The 26,962-nt window shown below is 36.6% G+C and overlaps 6 protein-coding genes across 10 annotated transcripts in view; 5 read left to right on the top strand and 1 right to left on the bottom strand.

Annotated features, from left to right (window-relative positions):
• shtd (anaphase promoting complex subunit 1) overlaps positions 1 to 1,470 on the top strand; it is an 11,336-nt gene extending 9,866 nt beyond the window's left edge. Inside the window, exons 19-23 of the mRNA XM_013306439.1 lie at positions 5 to 20; positions 90 to 195; positions 270 to 412; positions 495 to 957; positions 1,042 to 1,470. Of these exons, the coding sequence (XP_013161893.1) occupies positions 5 to 20; positions 90 to 195; positions 270 to 412; positions 495 to 957; positions 1,042 to 1,470 (1,157 nt within the window). The remainder of the gene's footprint in view (positions 1 to 4; positions 21 to 89; positions 196 to 269; positions 413 to 494; positions 958 to 1,041) is intronic.
• A 1,819-nt stretch (positions 1,471 to 3,289) lies between these two features.
• On the top strand, positions 3,290 to 5,697 carry LOC106113800 (chymotrypsin-1-like). The gene is made up of 5 exons (XM_013306778.1): positions 3,290 to 3,386; positions 3,706 to 3,931; positions 4,345 to 4,579; positions 4,875 to 5,048; positions 5,522 to 5,697. The coding sequence occupies exons 1-5, from the start codon at positions 3,335 to 3,337 to the stop codon at positions 5,663 to 5,665; spliced, it is 831 nt and encodes a 276-aa protein (XP_013162232.1). The 5' UTR covers positions 3,290 to 3,334; the 3' UTR covers positions 5,666 to 5,697.
• A 79-nt stretch (positions 5,698 to 5,776) lies between these two features.
• On the top strand, positions 5,777 to 11,627 carry LOC106113605 (uncharacterized). The gene is made up of 10 exons (XM_013306438.1): positions 5,777 to 6,300; positions 7,294 to 7,525; positions 7,773 to 8,007; positions 8,200 to 8,373; positions 8,545 to 8,685; positions 9,454 to 9,583; positions 9,802 to 10,033; positions 10,321 to 10,555; positions 10,786 to 10,959; positions 11,336 to 11,627. The coding sequence occupies exons 1-10, from the start codon at positions 6,249 to 6,251 to the stop codon at positions 11,498 to 11,500; spliced, it is 1,770 nt and encodes a 589-aa protein (XP_013161892.1). The 5' UTR covers positions 5,777 to 6,248; the 3' UTR covers positions 11,501 to 11,627.
• A 249-nt stretch (positions 11,628 to 11,876) lies between these two features.
• Positions 11,877 to 15,385, bottom strand: LOC106113801 (trypsin beta). Of its 4 annotated transcripts, XM_013306780.1 has the most exons (6): positions 15,299 to 15,385; positions 14,963 to 15,050; positions 13,301 to 13,520; positions 12,808 to 13,063; positions 12,483 to 12,644; positions 11,877 to 12,199 (listed from the first exon to the last, which is right to left on the bottom strand). In XM_013306780.1, the coding sequence occupies exons 3-6, from the start codon at positions 13,426 to 13,428 to the stop codon at positions 12,047 to 12,049; spliced, it is 699 nt and encodes a 232-aa protein (XP_013162234.1). In that variant the 5' UTR covers positions 13,429 to 13,520; positions 14,963 to 15,050; positions 15,299 to 15,385; the 3' UTR covers positions 11,877 to 12,046. The 4 variants fall into 4 exon arrangements, with proteins under 4 accessions (XP_013162234.1, XP_013162233.1, XP_013162235.1 ...); XM_013306779.1 differs by having other exon boundaries at positions 14,963 to 15,385; XM_013306781.1 differs by having other exon boundaries at positions 15,001 to 15,385.
• A 570-nt stretch (positions 15,386 to 15,955) lies between these two features.
• On the top strand, positions 15,956 to 19,116 carry LOC106113799 (zinc finger protein 93). Its single transcript, XM_013306777.1, has 3 exons — positions 15,956 to 16,916; positions 17,282 to 17,973; positions 18,122 to 19,116. The coding sequence occupies exons 1-3, from the start codon at positions 16,121 to 16,123 to the stop codon at positions 18,812 to 18,814; spliced, it is 2,181 nt and encodes a 726-aa protein (XP_013162231.1). The 5' UTR covers positions 15,956 to 16,120; the 3' UTR covers positions 18,815 to 19,116.
• A 1,555-nt stretch (positions 19,117 to 20,671) lies between these two features.
• The window catches only part of norpA (no receptor potential A), a 35,789-nt gene continuing 29,498 nt past the window's right edge, over positions 20,672 to 26,962 (top strand). For both annotated transcript variants that reach the window (XM_013306878.1, XM_013306877.1), the window contains exon 1: positions 20,672 to 20,856. The gene's annotated coding sequence lies outside the window, so the exon portion shown is untranslated. The remainder of the gene's footprint in view (positions 20,857 to 26,962) is intronic.

Here is a 26,962-nt window from a genome sequence, read left to right as displayed (position 1 = left end):
ACACACAGCGAGGACAACAGGTCCGTCACATCTGCTCGTGCACTACAGCGCCCTCCACCGCGATGTCTCTACTAATGTTGTTGTTGCAGGTATCACCTGCAAGCGTTCCGACATCTATACGTGCTGGCCGTGGAGCCGCGCCTGCTGCTGCCGCGGGACCTCGACACCGGCAAGCTGTGCTACGCGCATGTACAGGTCTGCCTCACAACACCTCACACCTCATATCGCGGGGAGAGAGAATGGAACAGTGACCCGTTGTATGTTTGCAGGTGGTGGACTTGCAGGGCGTGGTGAAGGAGATGAAGGCGCCCTGCATCATTCCCGAGCTGGACGGCCTCAAGGAGGTGAAAATTAACGACCCGCGCTACTGGCCAATCGTCTTCCGCAGGGATCAGAACTGGGACCAACTTAAGTAATTAGATTGTGCAGTAAAGCCTTAACATTAATTGTATTGTTATGGGTTTTCGATTATTTTTTTACTGTGTTCATTGCAGAAAATTCCTGAACTTCACGTGGTGCATAGACATAAAGCAGCGCGCCGGCTGCCTCTCGTACGTGTCGGACCCGCACGGCTTCCTCACCATCCTGGCGCACACGCTGACGCTGGACAAGACCAACATGTGGCTCGCCACACCGGACAACATCGACCTCTTCACCAACGACGACAAGGTGCGCAGCTTCGTCAAACATCACCTGCACGGCGAGCACGCGTCCGGCGCGGGAGGCGGGCCGCAGGGCTCGGGAGGCGTGGCCGGCGCGAGCGGGGGCGGAGCCTGCGCCGACTGCCTGGTGGCGCTGCGACGGCGCGCGCGGGGCGAGGGCGTGCCGCGCGTCTGCCGCTGTCGTCGCTACAGCCGCGAGGAGGAGGAGCACGCGCAGGCGCTCAGCATGCTCACATACGAGTGCCTCGTCAAGGACTCGCTCTGCGCCCTGCCTCTCTGGGCCACATTCCTCAAGGTTTGTTATCTCTTTCTCGTAACTTTGAAATTAATTTACTAACTTTTATTAGTTGAAGTTACAAAACTAAAAATTCCATTTTAGATAATAAAGGCGATGCGGACGGAGCCGACGTCGTACGACGTGTGGCAGATGCGGCTGCTGGTGTCGCTGGCGGAGCAGCAGAGCGCGGCGGCGGCGGCCGAGATGCCAGTTGACGGGGACGAGGCGCCCGCCGAGCCGCTCGTCTCCGCGGAGCTCGCGCTCGCTCTCAAGCAGCGAGTGGCCGCCCTGCTGGACGACTGGCAGCCGCGGCTGGCGCCAGCGCTGCGCCGGTACGCGGGCGCGGGCGGTGCCTCAGCTGCGGGGCGGCGCTCGGGCGAGGAGGCGCGACACGCACTGGCGGCCTACGTGCTGTACCACGGTGTGCGAGCGGGCCAGTGCGGGGCGGGGCGAGCGCGTGCCGCTGCGCTGGCGTGCGCGCCCGCCCCGCCCGCCGCCGCAGTCGCTGCGCTCGCGCCGCTGCTCAGCTGATGGCGGCCCGCGCGCGCCCGCACGCGCACTCACAGATACTAGCTTCAGCACTAACGAAATGGACATCTTTGGAAACAACGAGTTTTACTCCTGTATAACTCATAATCACTTCTTTGTTCCTTCAAGTTAGTAGTAAATTGTTTGGTAACAGCGCCATCTATTAAATTGTATCTTTGCATGTCGAAAAACTATTTGTAAATATGATATGTTTAAGTAAAATAAAATAAGTATTTTATAGTTGCAATTTTTATATATTATTGTCTTGTAAGATCTGTATAATATAAATATAATTATATAAATTAGAAATATATAAAATATGTAAAAATGCAAAAAATATTCTTTCGAGTTTTATTGAAAATAAACCTTTTTCATGTAAATCGTTATCAGTGAAATGTTTACAATCTGCGTCCTATCTCTAACTTGTTCAGTGAAGCAGTAATTAGGTATATAAATCAAAATTTATCACTCGCAGCTACTGATCCGGTATTATTTTGATAAGCCACCGTTTTTCTTTCGACATCGCTTATCAGAATGTTGTCGAGTTTTATATTAGAACATATTATACGTCTGATTTATCTATATATATAAAAACCAATTGCTGTTCGTTAGTCTCACTAAAACTCGAGAACAGCTGAACGAATTTATCCTATCTTATAAAGTTCGTGAAGGTCTACGGAAGGTTTAAAAGGTAAGAAAAATTCTAATAATTGCCAGGAAAACCCTAAAAACAGCCCTTGTCTTTTTCCCTTATAAACGGCTGAATAGATCTCGCTGAAACTTGGCATAGATGTAGAACATAGTCTGGAAGAACACATAGGCTAGTAATTATGTTTTTTTTTTTAATTACGCGCCGACGAAGTAGCGGGCGACAGCTAGTCTTTAATAAAAATAATAGTGATTGGCAAAAATTATGTAACTTTAGTATTGAATAAATAGATTCTGTTAAATACCATAGCCTTAGAAATTAAGAGGCGAAAAAGTAAATGAAAAATTTCTCGAGAACAAGACAAAAAGGAGTAGTATTTTTAATGCCCATTTCCACGCTATCACAGCCGGTTAACTATACCAGTTGAATACCAATTCCACTGGCGCGCTCGCGATCCCTATATGAAATAACAGTCGTGCTTTTAATAGAGATACGGAAATGCAACCTTATTCATTGTTGGTTTCAGAAACAGAGATTTTCGTGTCAGAAATCAACAATTTGAGTTGTAAATATATAAATAATATGTGTCCCCAGTGCTTTTACCCAACTATGCAATATTTTTTGAAGTAATTGTAATAAAAATAACTCAGTTATTAAGTAACAAAAGTAATTAACAGATTGTTTTGATCGATCGAGATACCTTGCCCGTATTGTATTGGCTCTTGTGTTGTCTTTTTGATTGTCTGCCGCCAACCCAATCTTGTCCTTGAAGCTATTTATAAAATAATTTCATAATTCAATAAATTAACAAATAATATGCATTTATTTCATCTTTCAACATTTTTGATATATCATCTCTATTGTCCTTGTAGCTAAAATTAAATTAATATTTCAGAGTTAAAATTCCCTCTAGCACCGGCAGTTCTTAGGCAAATTGTTTCGGCATCCCTGGCGTAGAAAATACAGTCTCTGGTTTTGATAAACGAGAAAAAACAATTTTCAAAGCATATCGACGAATCCAGGCCGACCTCTGCTACACCAAACAGCAGTACAAGAAACAGGATGTCCGAAAACGTATTCATAATAACGTTATTTATAATTGATTTGAATCAATTTTAATCCAATCGTAGCAATTAATCACAGCTATCTAAATTCTTATAAGATATGTAGTGCGTTATATAAAGTGTGCAAGGAAATGCGCGCGCAAACGGTTGCAAGATGGCGTACGCGGTAGGGATTCTACTTGCTACTCTCTTAGTGGGGGGCTTGGGTAAGTACATGTTCCTTTCGGTTGCAGAACCTGACATATATTGTGGTATAATGAGAAAATGCATACAACGAAGTTCAGTCGCCTTCAGTGCAATGTTCTAGCAACATTAGTTAAGGCCAAAACTGTGAGATAAGGGAACAATTAGATGCCCCCCCCCCTTACTTGGGAGATACGCCGTACTGGCACGAAATATAATACATCTAGGGTAATATTATTCTTAAGTCTTTCGCCGCTGCGAATACCTTAACAAATTTTGTAGATTCAGGACCAGATATAGTCTAAGTTAACTTAACATTACATCATTTGTATTCCATTTCAGCTTTGCCAGCGCCCGAGACTGATGTAAAGCAGTTCTACGGCCACTCAGACCCAACGGGGCGCATCGTGGGTGGATCGAACGCGGGAAATGTGCCGTTCATGGTGGCACTCTCGAGCGGCTTAATCTCGCGCTCGTTCTTGTGCGGAGGCTCGCTGGTTGGCCGTCGCCGCGTGCTCACCGCCGCGCACTGCATCGCCGCCGTCTTCTCTGGAGGCTCGCTCACAAAGTAAGCAATATATATAATACTTAAGTTACTACAAACTAGTCCTGGTTTCAGTAAGACTTATCAAGCTACGTCAATATCTGCAGTTCAATTAAAAGACCAGAATCTCAATCAGAGCAAGATATAGTTACGTAAATTATCTTACACAATTAAGTATTTATTTATATAAGTATGTACCATTTATCAATTAATGAACTAGATTAATTGATAAGTATTATAATAGTTTATAATGATAATTTGATTTTATAGCATCTGATTTGTCGTCGAAATTATGGAAAGATCCATATAAATGCAGCTTTTTACAACGATTATAAATATTACATTTGATTTCGCTATTGATGTGTTTACGATTACGAAGCTACAAATATAGCTATAATAATAGTTTCAAAGCCTTATTATTTCTTCTACCATTCCAGTACCCTTCGCGGCACAGTGGGCACAAACCGCTGGAACTCTGGAGGCACGAACTACAACTTTGCTCGCAACATCACACACCCTAACTACGTGGCTGGAATCATCAAGAACGACATCGGGCTACTGGTGACCACAGCTGATGTCGCTCTTAACAACGCTGTGCAAATCGTCGCCCTCAATTACGACTTCATTGGCGCCAATGTCGGAACCACTGTGTACGGCTGGGGAAGGATTAGGGTGAGTGATCCTAATGTTTATTTTTGATTTTGAGTGGACATCAATATTTATTCACGTTTAAAGCTATAGTTAATTAATCATAACAATTTACAATTGGTATAACCAAGATTACGAATAATTTTCTTAAACATTTCGTCATAAGAATAGATAATAAGATTTGAATACCCAAAAGATGAAATTCCTTTGAATTAACGTATTTGTGTAAGTTTACCTTCAGCTGACACTGTTTCACACTCGATTTTATAATTGTTTTACGGAAATAATTTTGTTTCTATGTTGTTTGTTATGTTTGCAGCAAGGTGGACAGAGCTCGGCAACTTTGCTGCAGCTGCACAAGAACACGTTCGATAGTGCACGCTGCGTCACCGAAGTAGCTCGCATGGCGCAGCAGCTGAACATCCGCGCACCCGCTGTCCAGCCGCACATCGAGATCTGTACCTTCCACTCCGCCAACCACGGCACTTGTCACGTTAGTACAATATTATAATAAGAGCGTGATCTCTAATGAGATCTCGACATCAAACGAAAATAGTTACGAGATATAGATCAAATAGAAAGGTGTAACTTTTTTAGGCGAATGGGTATTCTGCTATTTCACTTAAGGCGAGTCTTCTGTGTGGTCGTGTTATTTCACCGAGCGATTTGACTCATTCGTGCCACAGATGTTGTAGTTCCTGGTGTCTACCATTGTTAAAATGTATCCTTCTTAAAAAAAAAAAAGTAAAAGTAATTTAATTTTCAAATCTCGCCATAAGTACATACCGGAGAGAGGGGACGTCAGTCGATGTCAGACTTTGGACTGCAGCACGTGTCGGTACTTGAAAGGGCCAAATATAACGCAACAAATGCTATAGTATTTATCGTCCGATAGCCTACCAGATAGTTTTTTTTAAAGTCTGACTGTATCGTATGTATATTTAATAGTCGTGGTAACATTCTCAGGGTGACAGCGGCGGGCCGTTAGTACATCGCAGCAACGGGCGACAGATGGGTATCGTGTCTTGGGGTCTGCCGTGCGCTCGCGGAGCACCTGACATGTTCGTGCGCATCAGCGCATACCGTAGCTGGTTACAATCCAACATGTAAATAAAACACGAAATAAACGACGTCATATCTTTTTATTGCTTTTATTTTACACAAAATTGGTATTAGAACTTTTGAGGAGAATAGATGCGTGTTAATGTACATGTTCGACTTATACTTTAGAAAGTTGAACAGACAACAAAGTTAAATGGTATCCTTATATTACTATTATATGATAATCCTCCATAGTTAATTGGTTACTAATGGTGACCCTTAGTTTAGATTTAATGAGTGAGAAATCTATTCTTATCGCATTCTTTTTACTAATCTTCCGAGTTAACAGTTCCAACGCTATCTATTTTAAAAACAGATTAACCTGTCACGTTTTTAACTAATCTCTACTAGTTTTATCCAATTATATGCAGAATAATAATTTCCCAATGATCGATATAATGATGACGAAAATCTTAAATGTCTGTTCTTTGATAAACACTACTCTTTATCTTTCTTAATCTGATATAAATCGTATAATTACATCAACTAATTAGGGGCACAATACAAAAATTTGTAGATTAGAGTCGTAGGCAAACTTATAAATATTAGTTACGACGGTACATTTCGCAAACGTGCTGTGCTCGGAACAAACATGGCGTTCAAAGTTGCAGTTCTTCTAGCCACTGTGCTAGCTACCAGCCTGGGTAAGTCACAATCTACCTAATTTACAAATTGCATTACGACATACAAGTCATATTAAATAACGCAAGCTCAAAAACTTTTGCCTTTTGAAAGAAATTTCTTAATTGTTTACTTTAAATCTTGCTCAAACAAATATGAATTACAAATTGTGTATTACAACTTGAACTTTATTGAACAATTTTGAAATAACTTAACTCTGTGGTATAGTTAAACTTGTATAAGCTAAAGTTCATACTTCTTTCCTTCGGAAGCTCTGAAGAACAGCTGAACTTTTCCATTTCTAAGCTTCTAACTTACTTTTAGTTCCACGAAGAATGGGGACCTAATTGCATCTTGTCTCTTTTTATATTGTCTATATCAAAACCAGGTAAATATAGCCAAGCTATGTGACCAATAGCCACATCGAAAAAGCTCTCGTTCTAGTTAATATAAAATAAGTAAATAAATCTTACAGAATGATGTATGTATTACTGTTGGTAACTTTAAACACACTGTTATGTGTCTTAAACCGCGTTTCTAATGGGCAACAATTGGCACGTAGTTGTCCAACGTAAGTGAGCGTCACGCTTTGCACGCATTCAAGTATTCAGCGGTGTTGCCTATTGGAAACGAGACTTTAGTGAATAATGTGGCGTTAATCTAATCATAAATTATATCGTTGTTATTTATATAATCACATGAACTTTAAGTACTTGGACAATTTAATGAACGCTTACCAACGAAGATACGCTTATCATGCAGCAACGTGTGTTATCTTACTATTATAGGGACCTGAGCAACGATTGACCTAAGTTGCACAGATTTTTTTCATTTATGTGTTTACGTAAATGTTTAATCTAAATAAAACTTGTTTTGTTATTCTTAAAAAAGTGTTATCTAAAATATTGACTTACGTTCTTGATTTTAAAACTTAGCACATGTTAATCTTACATAATCTTTGGCAGCGAAAAAAAAATGAATAAAAGTTTTCAATTTTATGTATGTTCGTGTTACAGCTGTACCAACACCACGTCATGAGTTCTCCGACTTCTTTATCCACGCGGATCCTAATGCACGCATAGTGGGAGGTAGTCAGGCAGCTGCGGGCAGTGTGCCTTACATGGTGGCAATGTCCAACGGCTTGTTGGTCCGCAGTTTCCTCTGTGGAGGATCACTGGTCAGCGCTCGGCACGTGCTCACTGCAGCTCATTGCATAGAAGCTGTCTTCTCACGCGGTGCTCTCAGCAGGTCAGGAATCAAGGACATGGTTCATTTGGTATAAGTAGCTATTGGTTATAGACCACGTAGATGTGCTACAGTTTCGTTAATGCACATAGGAAATTTCTATAAAATATCATTAATTTACAATCTTCTGTGAGATCGATATACAGGCCGCAATTTCTCGTTCAAATCTGAGGAGATCTCCATTTATGGCCGGAGTTTACGCAAAAAGACTAAGAATAAAGATTGATAGGAATATCAATACAATTTCCAGCTCCCTCCGTGTGACGGTGGGCACGAACCGCTGGAATTCCGGAGGCCATTCGTACAGCCTGTCGCGCAACGTCACCCACCCGAACTACGTTTCATCCACGATCAAGAATGACATTGGCATCCTGGTGACGTCATCCAACGTGGCGTTCTCCAACCTTGTGCAGCCTGTGGTCCTCAGCTACGACCACATCGGCGCCGGCGTCAGGTCCAAAGCTGCCGGCTGGGGGAGAATCAGGGTAAGTATAAACATAAACGTAAGTTCTATTTGACCGACTGATAAGAAGGTAATGTGTGAATGGATGAATGCATTTTGTCTACTCCATTTTTACCTGCTATAACCTTACACGCCCAAAGACTTTAACTAGTGACATATCGCTCAGTCGGACTTAACGATTATACTTTTCTAATTTTATATGTCATGTTTGCAGCAAAACGGTGCCCTATCGGCAGCCCTGCTGCAGCTGATAGTAACCACGATCGACGGGCAACAATGTGTGCGTGAGGTGGCGCAGCGTGCGTTAGAACTAAACATCCGCGCACCTGCCGTCGAGCCTCACATCGAGCTCTGCGTCTACCACTCTCCTGGACACGGCATGTGCAACGTCAGTATACAACAGACAATAATTAAGCATCCCATCAGTCACTTCCAAGATTTTCCCCTTCAGGGCATACGGGCTCGTGATCAGTACCATTCATCTTGGCAAGCTATCCAAGTTTTAAACATTAAATAAGGTAAAAGAGATTTATTTCTAAGCTTCCAATGTAACTTGCAGGGTGACAGCGGCAGTGCTCTGGTTACTGAGAGCAACAGCCAGCAGATTGGTATCGTGTCATGGGGGCTGCCGTGTGCGCGCGGAGCACCAGACATGTTCGTGCGCGTCGGCGCCTACAGGGATTGGATCACCCGCGCAATGGCTTAGATTCCACGCATCATGACTTGATCTCCCGCATCCTGACTTGATCGTTGTGATTTCAATCAGTATCACCATGGGATAATTTTAACATTGAAAGACTTAATTTTAATTATAAACCAAGGGAAATAAAAAATAAGTAATTAGCTTTATAGTCTTTTTTATGAAGTTTTCTTCATATGTACTGCGATTTTTCTTATAAGACCTCGTAGCAAATAGCGACAGGCATACATCCGAAGATCTTAGCATTATTCAAAAATCATTTAGTGAATGTTTAAAGAAAAGTAAATATTAAATTACTAAACTATGGACGTTTATTTTTTTATTTTTGGAATAAATACAAGTAGGGCATTGCCTTTTTTGGAATACTATTGGAAAAAAAACTTAAACAAACTGGTTTATTATCGCTCGTTTAGTGTTAAGTGATAATTTAGTTCAGCATAATTTGTGCAAATATCTCGCAAAAGCAATTGCACTGCTAAATGTCACTGGCACAAGTTTGCAGATGACATTTGCTCAGGCGGGAAATGTAAGAATTTTCGAAATGGTTGGTCTGTTTTGGTATACGTAACGCATTTTTCTACATTTAAAAAATGCTCGGAATGTCATAATATTTTTTGTAATAACATAGGTTTAATAAAGAATGTAGTTTTTGGTCTTGTATAATTGAGTACACCGGGACGCCATTAGCATAGCGACGAAATTTGAATACAGTTCGAAGTTAGTGTACCTTATCTACTGAATGTATTTTATTGAAACGCCTAATTGATTAAACTCATACATTACACAGTAACATGCTTAAACATCCAGTTGTTCAAGGAAGTGGCAAATATATTCGACGTTGCGACAACGATGGTGTTCAAAGAAGTTATTTTATTAGCATTATTTGTTTTAATTTTAGGTGAGTTTAATATATTTTTTAAATTTGTACTCCATATATAATAACAATCGCAAAATAGTTGTATTAACTTTTTTAGTCTATCCATGATTAAAATTAGTGACAATCACTTTGACATATGCCAACGCACGCAATAACACTCCATCTACACACAGGCGAATGCGGCGGAAAGTGGCAGTAACCAGTAACTCTTCAAGTGTATAGACACGAGTATTTTGTAGGAGCTACAACATACGAGTATGGTACATCAGAGTTGTTTATTCACGCGGAGTCCCGGGGACGCATTCTGGGTGGTGTGCCGGCGGACGAGGGCTCAGTGCCTTACATCGCAGCAGTGACCGTGGGGACCACTGTCCGTAGCTTCCTCTGCGCCGGCTCTCTGTTCACTACTAAACACATCCTGACAGTCGCTCACTGCATCACCGCACTGTATCGTAATGGTTCTTTTGTCAAGTAAGTTCCGTTTATTATTTCTTTAAATTGCGTTTAACAACCCCCACATACTGTTAAGAAAAAAAAACCGACACTGTGCCGTTGTACCGGTGCTACACTAGCCTTCATAAAGTGTCAACGTTTAGGTCTCGTCACTAAACATTCTTGTCTTTTGTAACGAAAGCTCGCCATTCGCGTCAAATGATTCTAATTAATAATGTCAAAAAAAAATACAAACAACTTCAAGCAAAAATTTCTGGTCCTTAGATTTCTTTCCGACACCTTACATTTAACTTTATAAATTCCAGCTCTGTCAGCATAACAGTGGGCACCAACATCTGGAACTCTGGCGGACAAACGTACAACGTCTCCGGCAACATCACACATCCGGACTTTGACCCGATACTTGTTAAAAACGATATAGGATTCCTGATCGTGTCAACAGATGTCGCTCTCAGTAAGAGCGTGCAGTTGGTCACCTTGAGTTTCCAGAATATCGGAGCTGGTGTCGAAGCGACAGTCGCCGGTTGGGGAAGAGTGAACGTTAGTATTGTTTTGTTATTACTCCGACTTTTTTAAAAGGCGTGTCTATATACAGTTTTCCTAACTTAAGTTGGAAAACAAATGAGGCTCACTTGATACTAGGTTACAGTTCAACGACAGCAACGATATGAAAAGTTAAGATAGTTAAAATTTTTAACACGAACGTGATTCGATAGCTTGTGACGCTTAAATACGAGTTCTAATAAATTAGTGAAATTACAATTTTCCAGAGGACGAGACCTCTGTCCTCGGAGCTGTTGGAGCTGGAGATGACAACAGTAGAAGGCCAGCAGTGTGCAAAAGAGGTGAAGGCGGAAGCCGCGGCGATCCGGCTGCGAGTGCCGCCAGTAGAGCCTAGCATAATGCTCTGCGCGTACCATTCACTGAACCACGGCGTGTGCAATGTTAGTATACCAATTTTGTCTGCTGTAATCGAACCTTAATTTCAGGTGACTAGGCTTGAGAACGTGGTGGCTCTGGGGTTCAGCAGTATACTATAATTTTATATATTGTAAGCTAGAAGTCCGGGTTCGATAAGCGCCATAAACCAATGTGGTTTTCGTTGTTTTGTACATTTATCTTAACTTATAACCTTGAAAAAAAGCATCGGCATATGTATTCAACCAATCCGCATTAAGCCTGCGTGGTTGAATAAGGCCCTAGGCGCCTTGGTCTGGAAAATAAAACATTTCTTACGCCTCGTAATCTTTATACTGCAATCTGTCAAAACCATAATGGAAACAACACTTCTTTTTGAATAACTAATCTCTTTGTGTTCAGGGTGACAGCGGTAGTCCTCTAATTGAAGTGGTGACTGGTAAGCAGATCGGTCTGGTGTCGTGGGGACTGCCGTGCGCGCGCGGCACGCCCGACATGTTTACAAAAGTCAGCGCATTCCAACAATGGATACAACATGTTATAAATATTGATGATAGTATCGGCTAATGAAACTAAAGCTTTAGAAAGTTAAATGAGGATTTTCACTGTAGAAATAATTGTATACATATTGTCTTAGCTATTCTTTTTAATAACAAAGATATGTTTCATTACGATTGTTACGAGAAGTTTTTCACAGCAATGTATTTATTTCATGTGAATATTAATTAAATAATAAAAATATATCGTTTTTTTATTTCGGACCTTTAATTTAATTATGTGTTTGGAAAAGAAACAACTAAGCCATTAAAATAATTGTATTTTAGTTCAAAAATTTTAAACCGAAGTTTTATTCCGTTATTAAACATATTTCGGGTCCATATTTACTTGATATAATTATTTCAATTTTAATAAATTAATACTTGAAATAAATAAAATCACAGTGTACATTTAAATAATTTACTATTCCATGTTTTAATAGAAATTATTCTAAACTTCAAGAATCAATTTAACAGCAAACAGAATGTTACATAAGAAACAAAACACACCTTAACTAATATAATTTACACTTAAATTAACACTAATTTAACTTAAAATCAAATAGTCAGTCGCACATCAATAATGTTGTAAGATATCGAGTAAGAAATTCTTGTAGGCGCTGAGCCTAGCGTAAACGTCGGGGAAGCCCCGCGCACAAGGCAGCGCCCAAGATGCTAAGCCGACTTGCGAGCCTGTCGCACGCTCTATCAAAGGACTGCCCGAGTCACCCTGGTAATTTTACAATTTGCTTAAGAACTAAAAAAAACTGAATTATCATTATCTATTAGTTGTTTTGTTAAATTGTGAGAGATAAGAGTTAGATGGGATAAAAGTTTGTTGATTTTAAGAATGTGTTTTATAGGACATGTTTTAGAATTTTTAACTTTTCGCGATTAAAGTTTATATGTAGTTTGTCTATGGTCAAAATCATTTTATTTGGATTGGAACACTGGACAGTAATCATTATAATAAATAATTAGCTTTGTGGTTGCGATTTCAAAAGAATACATACATAGCAAAGTCCATGTCCTATAGAGTGGAAAGTACAAATTTCCAACTCAGATTCCAGTCTTATCCCTGCGCCGGGGGATGCGGCCAGAGCCTCGGCGCAGTCGCGAGGTGACAACGTCTTCAGATTTATCAGCTGCAAGTTATCCGCGAACGGGTACAGGATCTACGAGTATGGGTTATTAAAGAAATATTGATTTCGTGTGATTGTCTTTTGTTTTAAGGATGTTACATTTTAATAATTAATTTTAGGAATAGCCAGAGATATCCTATAGAATTCAAAGATGTCTTGCGCTTTTATTTTGCAAAAATTTATTCATTTAACTTACCCAAGTGGATGACATATCAGCTCCGAGCCTTCCCCAACCGGTAACGAAGCTGGACACATCTCCGTCTACCCAGTCATAGCTGAGAGATACAATGCCGACTCTCGCGCTCAGTATCAAAGGTTCGACCAGAAATAACACGCCAATGTCGTTCTTAACACGAAAAGCATCCCAGGATGGATGGTTTTTAAAATGACTGAATTTTACGACGCCCTCTGTTGCATTCCATTGATTCGTTCCTACTACACCACGTGTTGTTCTGTAATAAATTTCTACATTTAACAAATTTCCTTACATATCAAAACACTAAAGAATTTTTTTAAACCATACTAGTTTACTGCGAAATTGGATTAGATTGAATCTTCTGTGATCCAATTTCTGAAGCCATACTGCATTGTTTATGAGGTTCTAGTCTTTGTAATCCAATATGGATTGTTATGGAAAAATGCATTGTTTTGTTTTGTTGTTTTAATCTTTAATAGATAAAAAATCTCACTCAATAAGTTTCCCATTGACTACCAGGGGGTCAATGCAATGCGCCGCGGTGAGTACATGACGCACACTGATGATGGACCCCCCACACATCATATTCCTAACTCTCGCCCCCCAGACCAATGCCACCATGTGGGGAGCATACCCGTCAGGTGCGTCGACACCCCCCACTACACGGGTACCTCCAAAATTCCCCAGACTTTCATTACGGTCTACTGGATTACCTAAAATGTTAAAAATATAATATAACCTCTATTTTATTTAACACTAAGTCACTTTTTATTTAAGCAATTTCTTGAATTGAGTTATAAAAACCTTTATGTTAATTAAAAATAATTAAAACATACCGTTGACAATGATCGTAAAATTAATGAGAGAAATAACCACGAAAAGGACAAACATTTTTAATGAAGTGCGAAAATTTTATAGCTATTTTTAAAATTACTCTTATTTATATTATTGAGTATTAAATGATAATGCAAATCTATTTGAATTATAAACAAATAAACAATCATTTAAAAAAAATCATTTGTTGTCTCCGACTGATAAAACTATCTACAGCTTGATTAAGTCAATGTGCGAATTTGTTTACTTAAATCTGCTAATCTTTTTAATCAGCTATTTAAAAATTAATATAACATACTTTAATTTGTAACTTAGAGAATTTTGGCCAGAGACCAAAGGTTTCTACATTTATCTAATGAGAGATTGATTGAATAAGAACACGAGAAAAATTAAAATAATAATTTCAATTAGAAATTTCTTATTACGACAAAACTATGATACTATGAGTCCAACTCTGTCTATATTAGGATGAAGATATATTATCGCATAGAACTATTAAAAATAAATGAATTATTTGCATTTGTTATCTACAGTTATCATCGGATTAATAACACAATTGAAATTGATGCGATTTAAGTGACATTGCGACTAATTTTTCACACCAAAACAATTGGATCAAAGGATCAAAAAACAAATCAGTCCTTGAACTCGAAATTCAAGCACCGTCTATTGAATTCAAGTTAAATAAATCCTAATAGTTCAATGGCTTTTAATAAAAAATAAAACAAACGACTATTGATTAATCTTACTAATATTATAAATGAATGTTTGGATATATGGATGGATGTTTGTTAGAAGATATCTCCAGAACCGCTACATGGATCTCACTGAAATTTGGCATAGACGTAGAACATGGTCAGGAAAAACATATATGCTAATATTTTAATTCCGCACAGACAGAACCGCGGTCGGGTGTCAGCTAGTTGTAAATAATTTATAGCGTAGTCCCTTTCCATCCTTACATTGGCGACACAATGAGTTGACTGCGGTCCACCTCCATCGCCAAGCAAAATTAGTTTCGAGATGTAGACCAAAACTAAACTGTAATAAACATAGTCTGTTTCACTTTATGCCACGTTAACTGATTTAATATTTAAAGTTCCAAAACTATACACAATAGATTTCAATAGAAAGGCTTGGGGCTTTATAGTTGTTCAGGTTAGTAAACCGCGCAGTTCGCAGTGACGAGTTAGAAATTAGTTGTATTGTTAGTTTAGTTATGTTACCCTTTCGACACAAAGTCAAGCGGTTAATACTCACATGAACGGGATAATTTAAAATGTAGTTTAGGATCAATAAAATTTAAAAAGCACTGACTTACGCAACCCTAATTTCTCATTTGGTATGGTATTGGCGCACCTCCCTCACTTCTTCATCCATATCTTCAAATAATTGTTAGCGGTCACCATCTAAGTTTTTAATACAGAAACATATAAAAAAAAACGAACGAATTGACAACATCCCTCTTTTTGAAGTCGGCTAAAACTGGTCAATACATTCATACACTTTATTTGCGTTTAACTTTTTAATGTTTATTATGAACTGACGCGTACACTAAAGAAAAGTTCATATTAAATAAAAACATAAGAACGCAATTATTGCGCAATTTGTTTCAAAGACGACGGTAAATTTTCCTTATTATGAGAAAATTGTTTACCGTTTTGTTTCGTCTGTTTGTGTAGAAATCAAACATGATTATAATACGCTATGATTGCGTACGTAGTTATTTATTTTGGCGCTATATATTTTGGTATACCCTTACCCTCATTCATTTCATTATTTATTGTTTTCAAACTTTTATTACGTTCGGATACATGTTTCATTTATAATGTTTAACATGAATGTTTTCAAGGACAATAAGTAAAAGATATCTATTTTTTTTGTTAATTTAATTGTATAAAACATTAAAATAAACCTGAAAAATAACCAGCGTGGTAAAGAGAAAATTAAATAAGTGTCCGAATAAAAAAGTGAAAAAGCAACAAATCGATCGAGTTTTCAGCCAGTTTTAATAGTATTTTCTTGTATATCGTTTTTGAGAAAATGTAAATGGTTGTTAGTTGTTAATTGTCATGTTGTAAGTTAACGATATTGTTGTCGTCACTATAATAATATGAAATACCAGGAAGAAAAAATAAAAAGTAATTTTGTAAAATATTTTCATAATCGATAAATCAATATGCTTTTTTTCGAAAATCATCGACAAATGTCATTTTTATTAAGTCAATTTTCTTTTTTACAAACTGAGGGTAGCTTCGAAAATAAGTATGCTCGAATAATTTGACGTTATACAGGTACCCTCTTGTAACGTTTTCAAATTTTCTCTTGCGACATCTGCTTATCTTGAGTTTTCTAAAATAACAAAGTTAATTATTTTCTTTTATTTGTTGATTTAAATATTAGAAATGTGTTTAATTATCGATCTTACTTTGTCGTGTTCAATTTAAATCCTGGATTAATTACGTGACGTACATTCGACATGGAGATTGTATACCCAATGTTATTGATACCAAAGGAGTGTGTCAAACTGCATCACAATGCTGCACTGCTTGATGACATCATATTAGATATAACCATCACATCACCCAACACTAAAGGTGAAGCTATATGTATATACACAGGTTGCTGCCATATCAAGTTTACAGATAAAGAATATAATACACCAAATAAGTCAACACAAGGATTAGAATTCATAAATATAGAAGATGCAAAAACAATTCAAAATGCTGCCGTCCAATCTACATATCCATCCAATGTATGGATAGATCCAGCCCGGAGTCCATACATTTATAACAATTATACAGCAAATGGTCTCCCTCCACAACATTTTGTATACAACCATCAAGCTAACCATGTAACTGTCCAACAGCATAATACATACATAACTCAGAATGTATACAGCTATCCAGAAACCATACATTATGCATCATCGGAAGAATATGGTTTTGAAACATTAATAAATCAAAACAATGTAACGGATTTGACACATTTGTTTGATGGTGATGAGTTAGAAGAATGTGGTTTGTTACTTGAAGAGATAACATGTGAGAAAGAGCCTCCAATTTTAACTGAATCAATTGACTTAGGTTTGCAGAGTGACAATAATGCATTAAAACAACTTATGTCAAATGGTATTCAAATACCATCAAAACCACAGAAGACTATTATATTTATGGGTCCAGAGTGTGGTCAGACTATCCAGAAGATTGCAGTCAATGACCCATTTTTAATGTGCACCTCAGATGATAATATTGCTTCAAACATTATTGATATTGGTAAGTCATAACATATATATATATATATAGTGCTTTGGTGAATATTAATAAAAAAAGACATAAATATATTGATACATTTATTGTCATAAATTTTTGTTATTTTTTACAAGAAAAATACAAATAATACTTAAGAATATAACATAACATAAGTTACATTCAAACATAAAAAAATATTTATGATAAATACTTTAACAGTACTTAGTAAAGCTTGCAATAATATATTTTTCAAACATATTGAAAGCATAATAACATATAGGCATAGATATTTCATAGCAGTGTTTTAATTAAGGAATGTTTTTGTAACTATAGCATTTTTCTCTCTAAATTATTAATTGTTTGATTTAATAACAGTCATGTTTTTTTAGAAAACAATAATAACAACAATCAAAAGAAGTACCAGTGTGAAAAATGCGAGAAAATATTTGACCAAATAGCAGCATTCAAGCAACACATGGTTGTATCACACGAGAGGAGCAAAATACATCGCGGCTCTGAATGCGAGAACGAATTAAAGGTGTTCATCTGTGCTCAGTGCGGAAAGAAGTTGAAGTCGCAAGAGAAGTTTGAATTGCATAGTCGTGGCCACGGCGACCCCGACCTGGAGTGTGAAAAGTGCAACAAAGTTTTCGCGTCTAAATTTAGTTTGCGAACTCACCGTAAGATACACACACGAAAATATCCATGTCCAAACTGTACGAAATCATTTAACAAACTCACAGAGTTAAAAACGCACCTTGCCAAAACACATCCAAGTCAAAAATGTGATGACTGCGATTTCACAACAAACAACCAAACAGATTTACAAAAGCACGAGGAATGTCACATTTGGCGGGAAAGTACCGAAAATTCAGAATCGTTTTTTCTTGACGATGGTGTCTCTGACATAGAGAACGATTCGGATTCCGGAAATATTTATGAGTTACCGATGGATGTAGATGAAAATGACTCGATTGAAATCGATATAAAAAATGCTAATGATGTTCTTGCTAAAGTGATGTCTAATAAGGTTTTTTTACTCAATGCGAGGAAGGGAAGACAAAACAAAAGATTTAAAAAGGTCTGTTACAATTGTTTTCTAATTAATGCTAAAAATATTGCCTTTGTAATAAAAACACCAATTCAACATTTGTAAGATAGATTTAGTTATCCTGCAATCTTTACCTTTTTGCTTCAGTATGTAATATTATATTTTTATATTATTTCAGAGTTGCGATGTTTGTTCAAAAACCTTCACACGTATTGGAGACCTAAAAAGGCATCTCATCGAGCACGTCATCAAGAGCACCCTCGCAAAGAACCCGGTCAGCAAAGATGGCACTCTCAATATACAATGCGAAGTGTGTCAAGTACAATCCTTTACTAAGGTAGATAAATACAAGGCTCATTTGCGCGAGCACGCAAAATTAACTTTGTACCAATGCACATTTTGTAATAAATCGTTCAGTGACTCCAGCAATTTCTCGAAACACAAGAAAATTCACGGTACCGCGTACTACCAATGTGACCTATGTCTGAGGAAGTTTAATTCTAAAAAGATGCTTACAAAACACATGCAGTATCACAAAGAGAACACACCGTTGCCGTGTCGCTACTGCGACAAAACATTTCATTTCGAGTCGATGTTAAATAAACATATCAAAAGCACACACAACAAAGCTGCAGGGACGCGATTCCGCTGCAATTTTTGCCAGGCTTATTATAAAACTTTAAAAGAAAAGTGGGACCACGAATGGTACATTCATAATGTTAGGAAGGTGAAAATTGATTGTGGTATTTGCAGCCGTAAGTTTAGAAAGTATGCCGAACTGAAAAGGCACTGCTTAGATAACCACGATTTGGAAATACCACCTGCCAAGATGTTTTTACAGCAGCAACAAGACGAAAAGTATAAAATTTAGGAAAAATTAAAGGCTGGTCCTTTAAAAACTTTAAATTTACCCAAAGCTTGATGACGTATTCAACTTTGATTATTTACTTTTTATGTCGGATTTTATCGAAAAGTTCTAATTTGCTTGTGCAATCATCAACATCACAAGCATCCACTTTACGTTAGTATAGAAAATAATAACATCGTGCACATAAAAGCATAAAGTTACAAAAGTGAGAAGAGAAAGAAAGATTTTTTCAACTTTGATACTCATTTTTACAGGATAAGATTTGTAAGAAAGATCTTACTTTAAGTAAAATTATTTTATATATATTCAGAGTTTAGTATAAATTAGTATATTTTATAAGTTAAATGTTTTACTGTTAAAATTGTTTGAAAAACAAAGGAATATTCGCCCCTTTAAAGACAGTACCGTTTTTTTAATCTATATTTGTTATATTACAATTTTCATACTTCTTGTCCTTACATAGCTAAGTACTTTATTATCTATATTTATGTAATTTGTTACGTTTACCATATTTGTTAGAAAAACCGAAATGAAATTGGGTATTATTATTTTTAGCATTTTCCACTGGTAATGTATTGTATACGTAGCTACTTTTTTGGTATTTAAATTCAGAATTATATGCATCACTTCTGTGTATTCGCCAAGTGTATGTAAATAACAGTCATTTTAAGTTATTTCATAACTTTTATACATAATAGTACGATAGTTTTTGGCTATTATTGTCTTACATCGAAAAAGAGTACCTTAAATCATGTTCTATTGATATTTTGTTTTTGTAAATCTAAAACACAGTTTTTGTTTTTCTTTACTTTGTAATATGACACTTTTTAATGGTAAGGATGAAATATAGCTATATCTGCTTTACGAAATAATTTATATCGAGGATTTTTAATCTCTTCATTTTTTATATCATTTTATTTTGTTTATATATTTTTCGTACTTATTACTTCGTCTGCCTTTAGAATTAAACTACTGGTCATTTAAATATTGAGACCAATTTTATCGGTGTGGCATAGTTAGCTAAGGCCTTTGCCTTTTTTGCCTAATTTTCTTTTTTTTCGTATATGCCAGCAGCAGATTCTACAGGCGAATTGACATGGAGAATTTTTTTTAAGCTATTGTTATTTATTATCATTACTTAAAATATTTATTAGATGAGATATTTTATTAAACCCTTTTTTAAAATTACTTACTACCGCTTACTCATAAAATGAATTGCACCATTTATATTTGATAGAGTGGCGTGAAAATGAAAGAGATGGTTTAAAGTTGTAAGTACTCGTTACGATTTCAAGTTTGAAGATTTTATACCATAGTTTTTATAACCATGTTAAGTACTGATTTTTTTTTCTGTCGAGATGTGTTGACAATGTTATGTTGTTGTTTTGACTTTTTTGTTAAATAAAACTTATATTTTCTAATAACTTCGTCATTTCTTAAAAATATATTTACATAATAATAAATTATGTACTTATTAATATCTTCATTTTCTTTGTCTTAAAAACGACTAACATTGTTTTTTTTTATTTGGATAAAAGATCTGATTCAAATCTCTTCCCGTACGTACTAATGAACGGAGCCTTCTATGTATTTTTGTTTACTATAGCTGATCACACCATCACCTCTGTATTATTAATGGTAACTTTTAAAATAAAAATAATATTATAATGATATGAAATATGTAAGCAGGTAAGTCTTATTGGCCATTTATTAAAGAGAACAGACGCTATGTCTTATTCCCGCGCACGACCTTGGTGCGCGGCGCGCGGCGCGGCGGGGGCGCGGCGAGCGCGCACGCGTGGCGACGCCAGCGTCACCTGTTCACTGCTTCACATCGGATTTCCAGTTTTCCACAGTCCGCGAGAACGCGTTCGCGTGGTCGCGTCCCCTCCCTAGCGCGGGAAATATATTATCTGTGGCGTCTAATCAACTGTCAATTTGTCAATAATTACACACTTCAAATTTTGTTTTTCGAATTCGATAGCTAACAAAACAGTTTGTTCCGAGTGATTATTTCACAGGATCAAAGGTGAATTACAGCTAAGGTTAGTAAACGATTATCTTTAATCTGTCACGTTCTGTCAATTCGTTGCGATCGTAGTTTGAATCCATACAGGATTTGTTTGTTCGGCTGTTTGCTGATGTAGACCGGGCGTGGATCATTCCGTTTTATAGCTGTCTAGTAATGGAATGGTTTAACGATCGAGCAGTCGATGTCTTGAGTAATGGTGCACTTAAAATTCCATTGAATTTGAACTATTTTCTTTGTTGTAAGAGCACAATTAAGACTACAACACTGTTGTTTACAACTAAATGTATAGTTTGCTATGAGAAACCAATGTTTCCTTTAAGAGTTAATGCGGTCGTAAATATAAAATAAATAACAATTTGCTTACAATTTGGCATGTACTTGCACGTGCTCGATAAGTAAAAAAAATATTCTTTGAAAGTTTTAAAGACTATTCCAAAGCATATAAAGTCGTCGCGTTATAAAAATACATTTAGTTTAAGTGTTATTTCACGCAGCATTATAAAGTAAATATTTATCCGGTTTAACTATTTATAAAAATGAGTAAGGAAATTAATAACATCGACTGCAAGTTATCGCCTCGTCCGCTTAGTTTATTCGCACGCTAATCGACATAATAATAATGATTTCTCGATGATATGCGGAAGTGAGATAGAATATATATTTATGATAATAGGAGAATATAGAATGATATACATTTGGCGAGATTTCGTATTGACGCTTGAATGGCTATTAGCGACTGATTGACCTGGACGTAAGTCTTATCTCACACACTCGAGAACGGATGCTATCGTTGAGGAGTGTCACCACAGTAAGGAATAATGGAGTTAAATTATTTAAATTGCTAATACATTCCTAGTAAATTGGTCCTTAGATGGTTTTTAGTTCTCCAATAAAATCGAATATTGGATTCGAACCTACGATGATGTTAGGTAGTTTCTATGGACGCCGGAGCTATAGACGTTTAGGTTGAATAGTTGGTATATAATATAGTTACGGTGGGTTTCTGAGACCAATATCCTCGTTTAAAGCATATCACTATTCTCAAAGATAATGAAAGTGATGACGATTTGTTTTATGTATAGAGATTTTCGTCTCGGAAACCAACGGTTAGACTTTTGCACCTTTTGCTTGTTAAAAGTCAATCGGTTGTTTACTGAACGAGATATTAAATGTTTCAACATATTATTTACGATAAAATTATGTCCGCTATGGTTTTACCGGTTTCGGTTGACAAATCGAGTCATCAAAATACGTACAATTGACTTTATTACAACATACTAATAATTTAAAAAAAAATCGTTATGGTAGTCAGTAAAAGATATACCGATTTTAACATGATTAAAATCGGTATATATTTTATCTATTTATCTGTGCACAATTAAATTGAAACTAAAACTGGCTTATAATAATCGATGGCTACAAAGGTAGAGGAAAACCAAAGAAAGTATGTATAGAATGTGTAAAAAAGGATATGAGTAAAAAGGAATTCATCAGATGACTGATGTATGAAAGAGTACATATGCCGACCCTCAATAGTAAAAAGGGCAGTAAGATATTGTTATAAATTTGTAATAACATCGTGTACATTTATAAATGCATACGTAGCGATGATATGGCGCGTTACACTGATCACTTGGGTCAGTGCACGTCTAGTTTATTTCCAGCCATCCTTTGTAGCTACGGGTCATGAGGCTCACATCGCTTGAAATCATTTATTATATATTTAATCTAATTATACATAAAGTTATAGATGAATAGTTCAATTCACACAACCCTTATTTAATGTAAAATGAAAGGCGACTGATGTCCAACCTCATAGTGACTGTTTATCTCTAATTTTAACTAATACGAGTAACATTTTAAATAATTTTTGATCATTGTATCACGTTTAAGACATCATTTTATAATACTAACATATTAATAAAATTGGAGTGTCTGTATGTAATATTGAAAAGATGTATTATAATATTTCCTACACGATTCATTTGTGTGTGCTGATAACGAAAAACATTGTCTGTCTGTCTGTCTGTCCGTAAGACCACGCTTATTCCGTGCAATCTATGGAATAGCTGGACCGATTTTGAAAGGAAAGTAGTTGATGCACACGGTTATATTATAGGATATTTTTATAAGAGAAGGGGGCAAATTAATGACGGGAATACCAGGGTGATAAACGACCATGTACGTCTTTACTAGTGGTTTCATTTTTTTCAATTTTGCGTTGATAAATTCATTTGCGACCACTAGTTTTTATTAAAGTTATTTAGCAAAATACATTAAATAATCTACTTGGTATTAATAAAGAGAACTTAAACATTAATTATTTAACAGCACAATAAACCTACTACTTGTTTGCCTAAATATACAGTACCTATGTTTCATTTTCATAAATAAACAACTTTCTCAAATTTAGGTTAAATACACAGGCGACATAAAGTCGCTAGTTAAATCCTTCATGCCTGCAAATACTGGTGAATTATTAAAAGCCAACTAAAACCTAAATCCTTGCGTTGAACAGACGTCGCCGACAAAACAAACAGCGCAGCCACTGATCTCGGCTACCATATTTGTGGTAGTTAGTGTGACCATTATTTGCAAGATTAACTTTTTTCTTGCTTCATGTGTGTGTACATTGTATTTGGGTACAACCAATGCGTTCAATATTTAACATATTCCGAGTTAAGCCTTGGAAGATAGACAAACTATTATTTGCTAGGTTTTCTATAAAATTCAACGTATCAATTAATTATTATTAAAATCCTAAATAAAATGTGGGTTATTGAAAATATATGTAATTTAGGACTAGTCTCGATTAATGTTATGGTGAATGTACTCGACGTGAGTAAACACGCATTATAAACACGGCCACGTGTTCTTATACATTTAACACAAACGAAAACGCTCCTGTACAAACATTGGTCGGACAATGTGCGATACAACGCCCACCCATCCATTGTACTTTTACTTAGAAGGTTTTATACGTACAGTGGGCCTAGCACGAAAATATGTGACAAGCGCCATCGTATCGTTGTCGATAAAATTTATACTGAAATTCGTGCAGCCCTTATGGGGCGTAAATTATTCCAAAAAAGTCCCACTAAGTTTGACATAAACGTCGAAGATGACGATTGTCACAAACATTCGTGCTAGGCCCACTGAATGTATAAATAACACGCAAAATAGTGCAGTTCTAATTACAATTTCATCATCGCCTATGATAATTTCCATCATTGTGTTTGAAGAGACACGCCGTAAGTAAACAATGCAATTATGTCGTTATAGAGAATTTAATTTCTAGAATATAATATAACTTAATATTCCCTTCCTTTGTCCCTATATGTTGTTGACAGAAGACTTTCATAGTAAATACCTCTACTTTACTATCAAAGTCGTATAAAGTAGGAAACTAAATTAATTAAAGCAAGCGACTATATTCACAAGTTGGCATTTAAGCTTTGACGCTGTTGGTCTTTATCAATAATAATTCATCGTTGTTAATGGAAATTCACTATTTATATAAAATATCAGATATTTAAATATAATCTGTTAAAATAACTATAACTACTAATCGTTGTTTAACTACGCAACATCTTAACTATTACGTCATCTGTTTATTGAAGTGCGAATTCATAATCGTAATGGTTCGACAGCTGCGCAGTTTCAGAGGTAAACATGTCTATCGCACGCGGATCGAACACGATACCCCCCACCGCTATTCGTTACTGCTACCCACTGAGCAATGACAATATGTTGTCGAAATGTCTCTTCCGCATCTAAAACATAAGATCTGGAGCCTGTGTATTAAAATATATTTGTCTCTGTTTATTTTAAACAGAGTGAGAGGGATGATAATATGTTTTTTCCAAGTATTTCGACAATGGAAAACCACAGTCTTGATTAAACATGATAGAGTTGCCACATTGAGAGACAAATCAGTCCTAACCACACTTTCTATCATCGCGTACTCATTAATAATATTTTCATAGTAATAATGGTCGAATAAAACTTTAAGGCTAACACACCTTTGGGAAATCAGTTCACATGTAAAAGGGGCTTTAGATAGCTCATGAATAATAATTGATAATAACGAATAAATTTAACACTACGAACATCATTATAACTAGAAGTAGGGCAAAACCCTTTTTATAGTCAGTACATAGAACTAAAGACCTAGACGAGAATAACAACAGAGGGAGTTTGCTTATTAAAAATTGCCAATGCCAATTTTTGTGTCTGTTCCTGATATTTGGCTTCATTTGTTATAAAAATATTAAACTGGTAGAACTTAAAAATAGCTTACAACAATGCGACGTATGATTCTATAAAAAAACTTTGACTTATATTGTTATGAAAATTGAATATTATTTTACATGGCCAGCATTGCTATGGTTGGGTTAAGCTATCGACTTTAGTTCGAAGCTTAACGAATATGGGTCAAATTCACTAACTACGATTTCAACAACTCACTAACAAGCTTACTTTAACAATGTTCAATAAAATTCAGCAAAATTCAGTTAAAATGCTATCATGATACTAAGAATATTACTGTTCCACAACAAAGCGAGCTTATCACCACATCAAAGGCCGGCAACGCATCTGCGGTTCCACTAGTATTGCTGATGTCCATGGGCGTCGTTGAACACCTCGGTGTTCCCGCTGCTCGTTTGCAGTCAGTCAAAGTATAAACGTTTAGTTCTCTCCATTATTTCTAAAAATTTACACAGATCAGATGTACATTATATTCTGTTTTATTACAATTTCCTAGTTTTGTCGAAGAAAAATGAATTTAGAAAAATAACGACTAGGCTAGGTATTAGAGTTGAGGCATTTGCGTGCTGCCGGCAGTTTGGGCCGTATTTCATTAGATTGCTCATTTAGTTAATGCAGTGATTTAAAATGATATACACTCAAAGGTGCGTGTGCAACGACCTTTGTAACTATCATATAGAATAAATTATTTATCTAAAATTTCCTAAGTTTCCCGAATATCCCTCCAAACTTGTACGAGAGTTGTTCAATACTTGCCTGAATTCTTAAAGGTCATATAAATAATTTATAAAGAACATCAAGCTGTGAGTTTCTGTTTCGAATCACTCTTATTAAAATGTATTATCCTCTTTGACAACTCATAGAACGATGTTTTTTTTGTGAATTTCTCAAATATTTATTGTTATCATCATCATCAGCTCACTATACGTCCCCACCGAGGGGCTCGGAGCCTACCCTAAGTTAAGGGTGATTAGGTCATAGTCAACCACGCTGGCCAAGTGCGGGTTGGTTGACTTCACACATATCTTTGAATTACTTTCTCAGATATGCGCAGGTTGCATCACGATGTTTTCCTTCACGGTAAGAACGTTGGATAAATATACATATGTAAATCGAAAAACACATTGGTACATGGCGGGATTAAAACCCAGGACCTGCAGATTGCAAGTCAAGTGCTTGACCACTGAGCCACCGACGCTCCCCTTTGCTATTTGAGTAGTTTATTCTTGCGTTAATATCAAGTCATGTAATAGGACAGAATATATGAAAAAGGTACATATGTGCCTTCTTTTGTCCTTGAAGTTTAACGCTCCTAGCCTAATATACGTCTTGGCCTCAATTTGTTCCAGACTGTTGAAAAATGTATGTCATTACTTAACTTCTCACTCCTATGACCATATAAGATGACTTTTGGTAAAAAATACGAAGAATTTTGATGAAAGTAGGTTAGTTGGTTTCATCTTTAGATGGCGTTATAAAAAAATATTAATAATTCTTGTCAGGGCTACAGGCAAAGTTTTCATTTCAAAATCTGTTTTTGATTCTAGAGAATGAAGGCTCTTTCGTGTTGATTTCCAAAGAGATGAACCAATATATTTTGTTTCAATTTACATTAAATTCTTGATCGGAATGTGTTGTACATATGTACATTTAGCCGACAATCTTACGGTGAAGGAAAACACCGTGATGCAACTTGCACAAAAATGAGAAGAAATTCAAAGACATGTCAGAAGTCTTGCACTGGGCCTGCGTTGACTACGGCTTAGTCAATTCTAACTTAGGTAAGGCTCTTAGCCCCACAGTGGGGACGTATAGTGAGCTGATGACCATAATAATAACACATTAAGTAA

This window comes from Papilio xuthus, unplaced genomic scaffold (genome assembly GCF_000836235.2).
Source record: "Papilio xuthus unplaced genomic scaffold, Pxut_1.1 DF828177.1, whole genome shotgun sequence".
Taxonomy (NCBI): domain Eukaryota; kingdom Metazoa; phylum Arthropoda; class Insecta; order Lepidoptera; family Papilionidae; genus Papilio; species Papilio xuthus.
The sequence above is the reverse complement of the archived record's forward strand: the minus strand, read 5'-3'. Positions and strand labels throughout refer to the sequence as shown.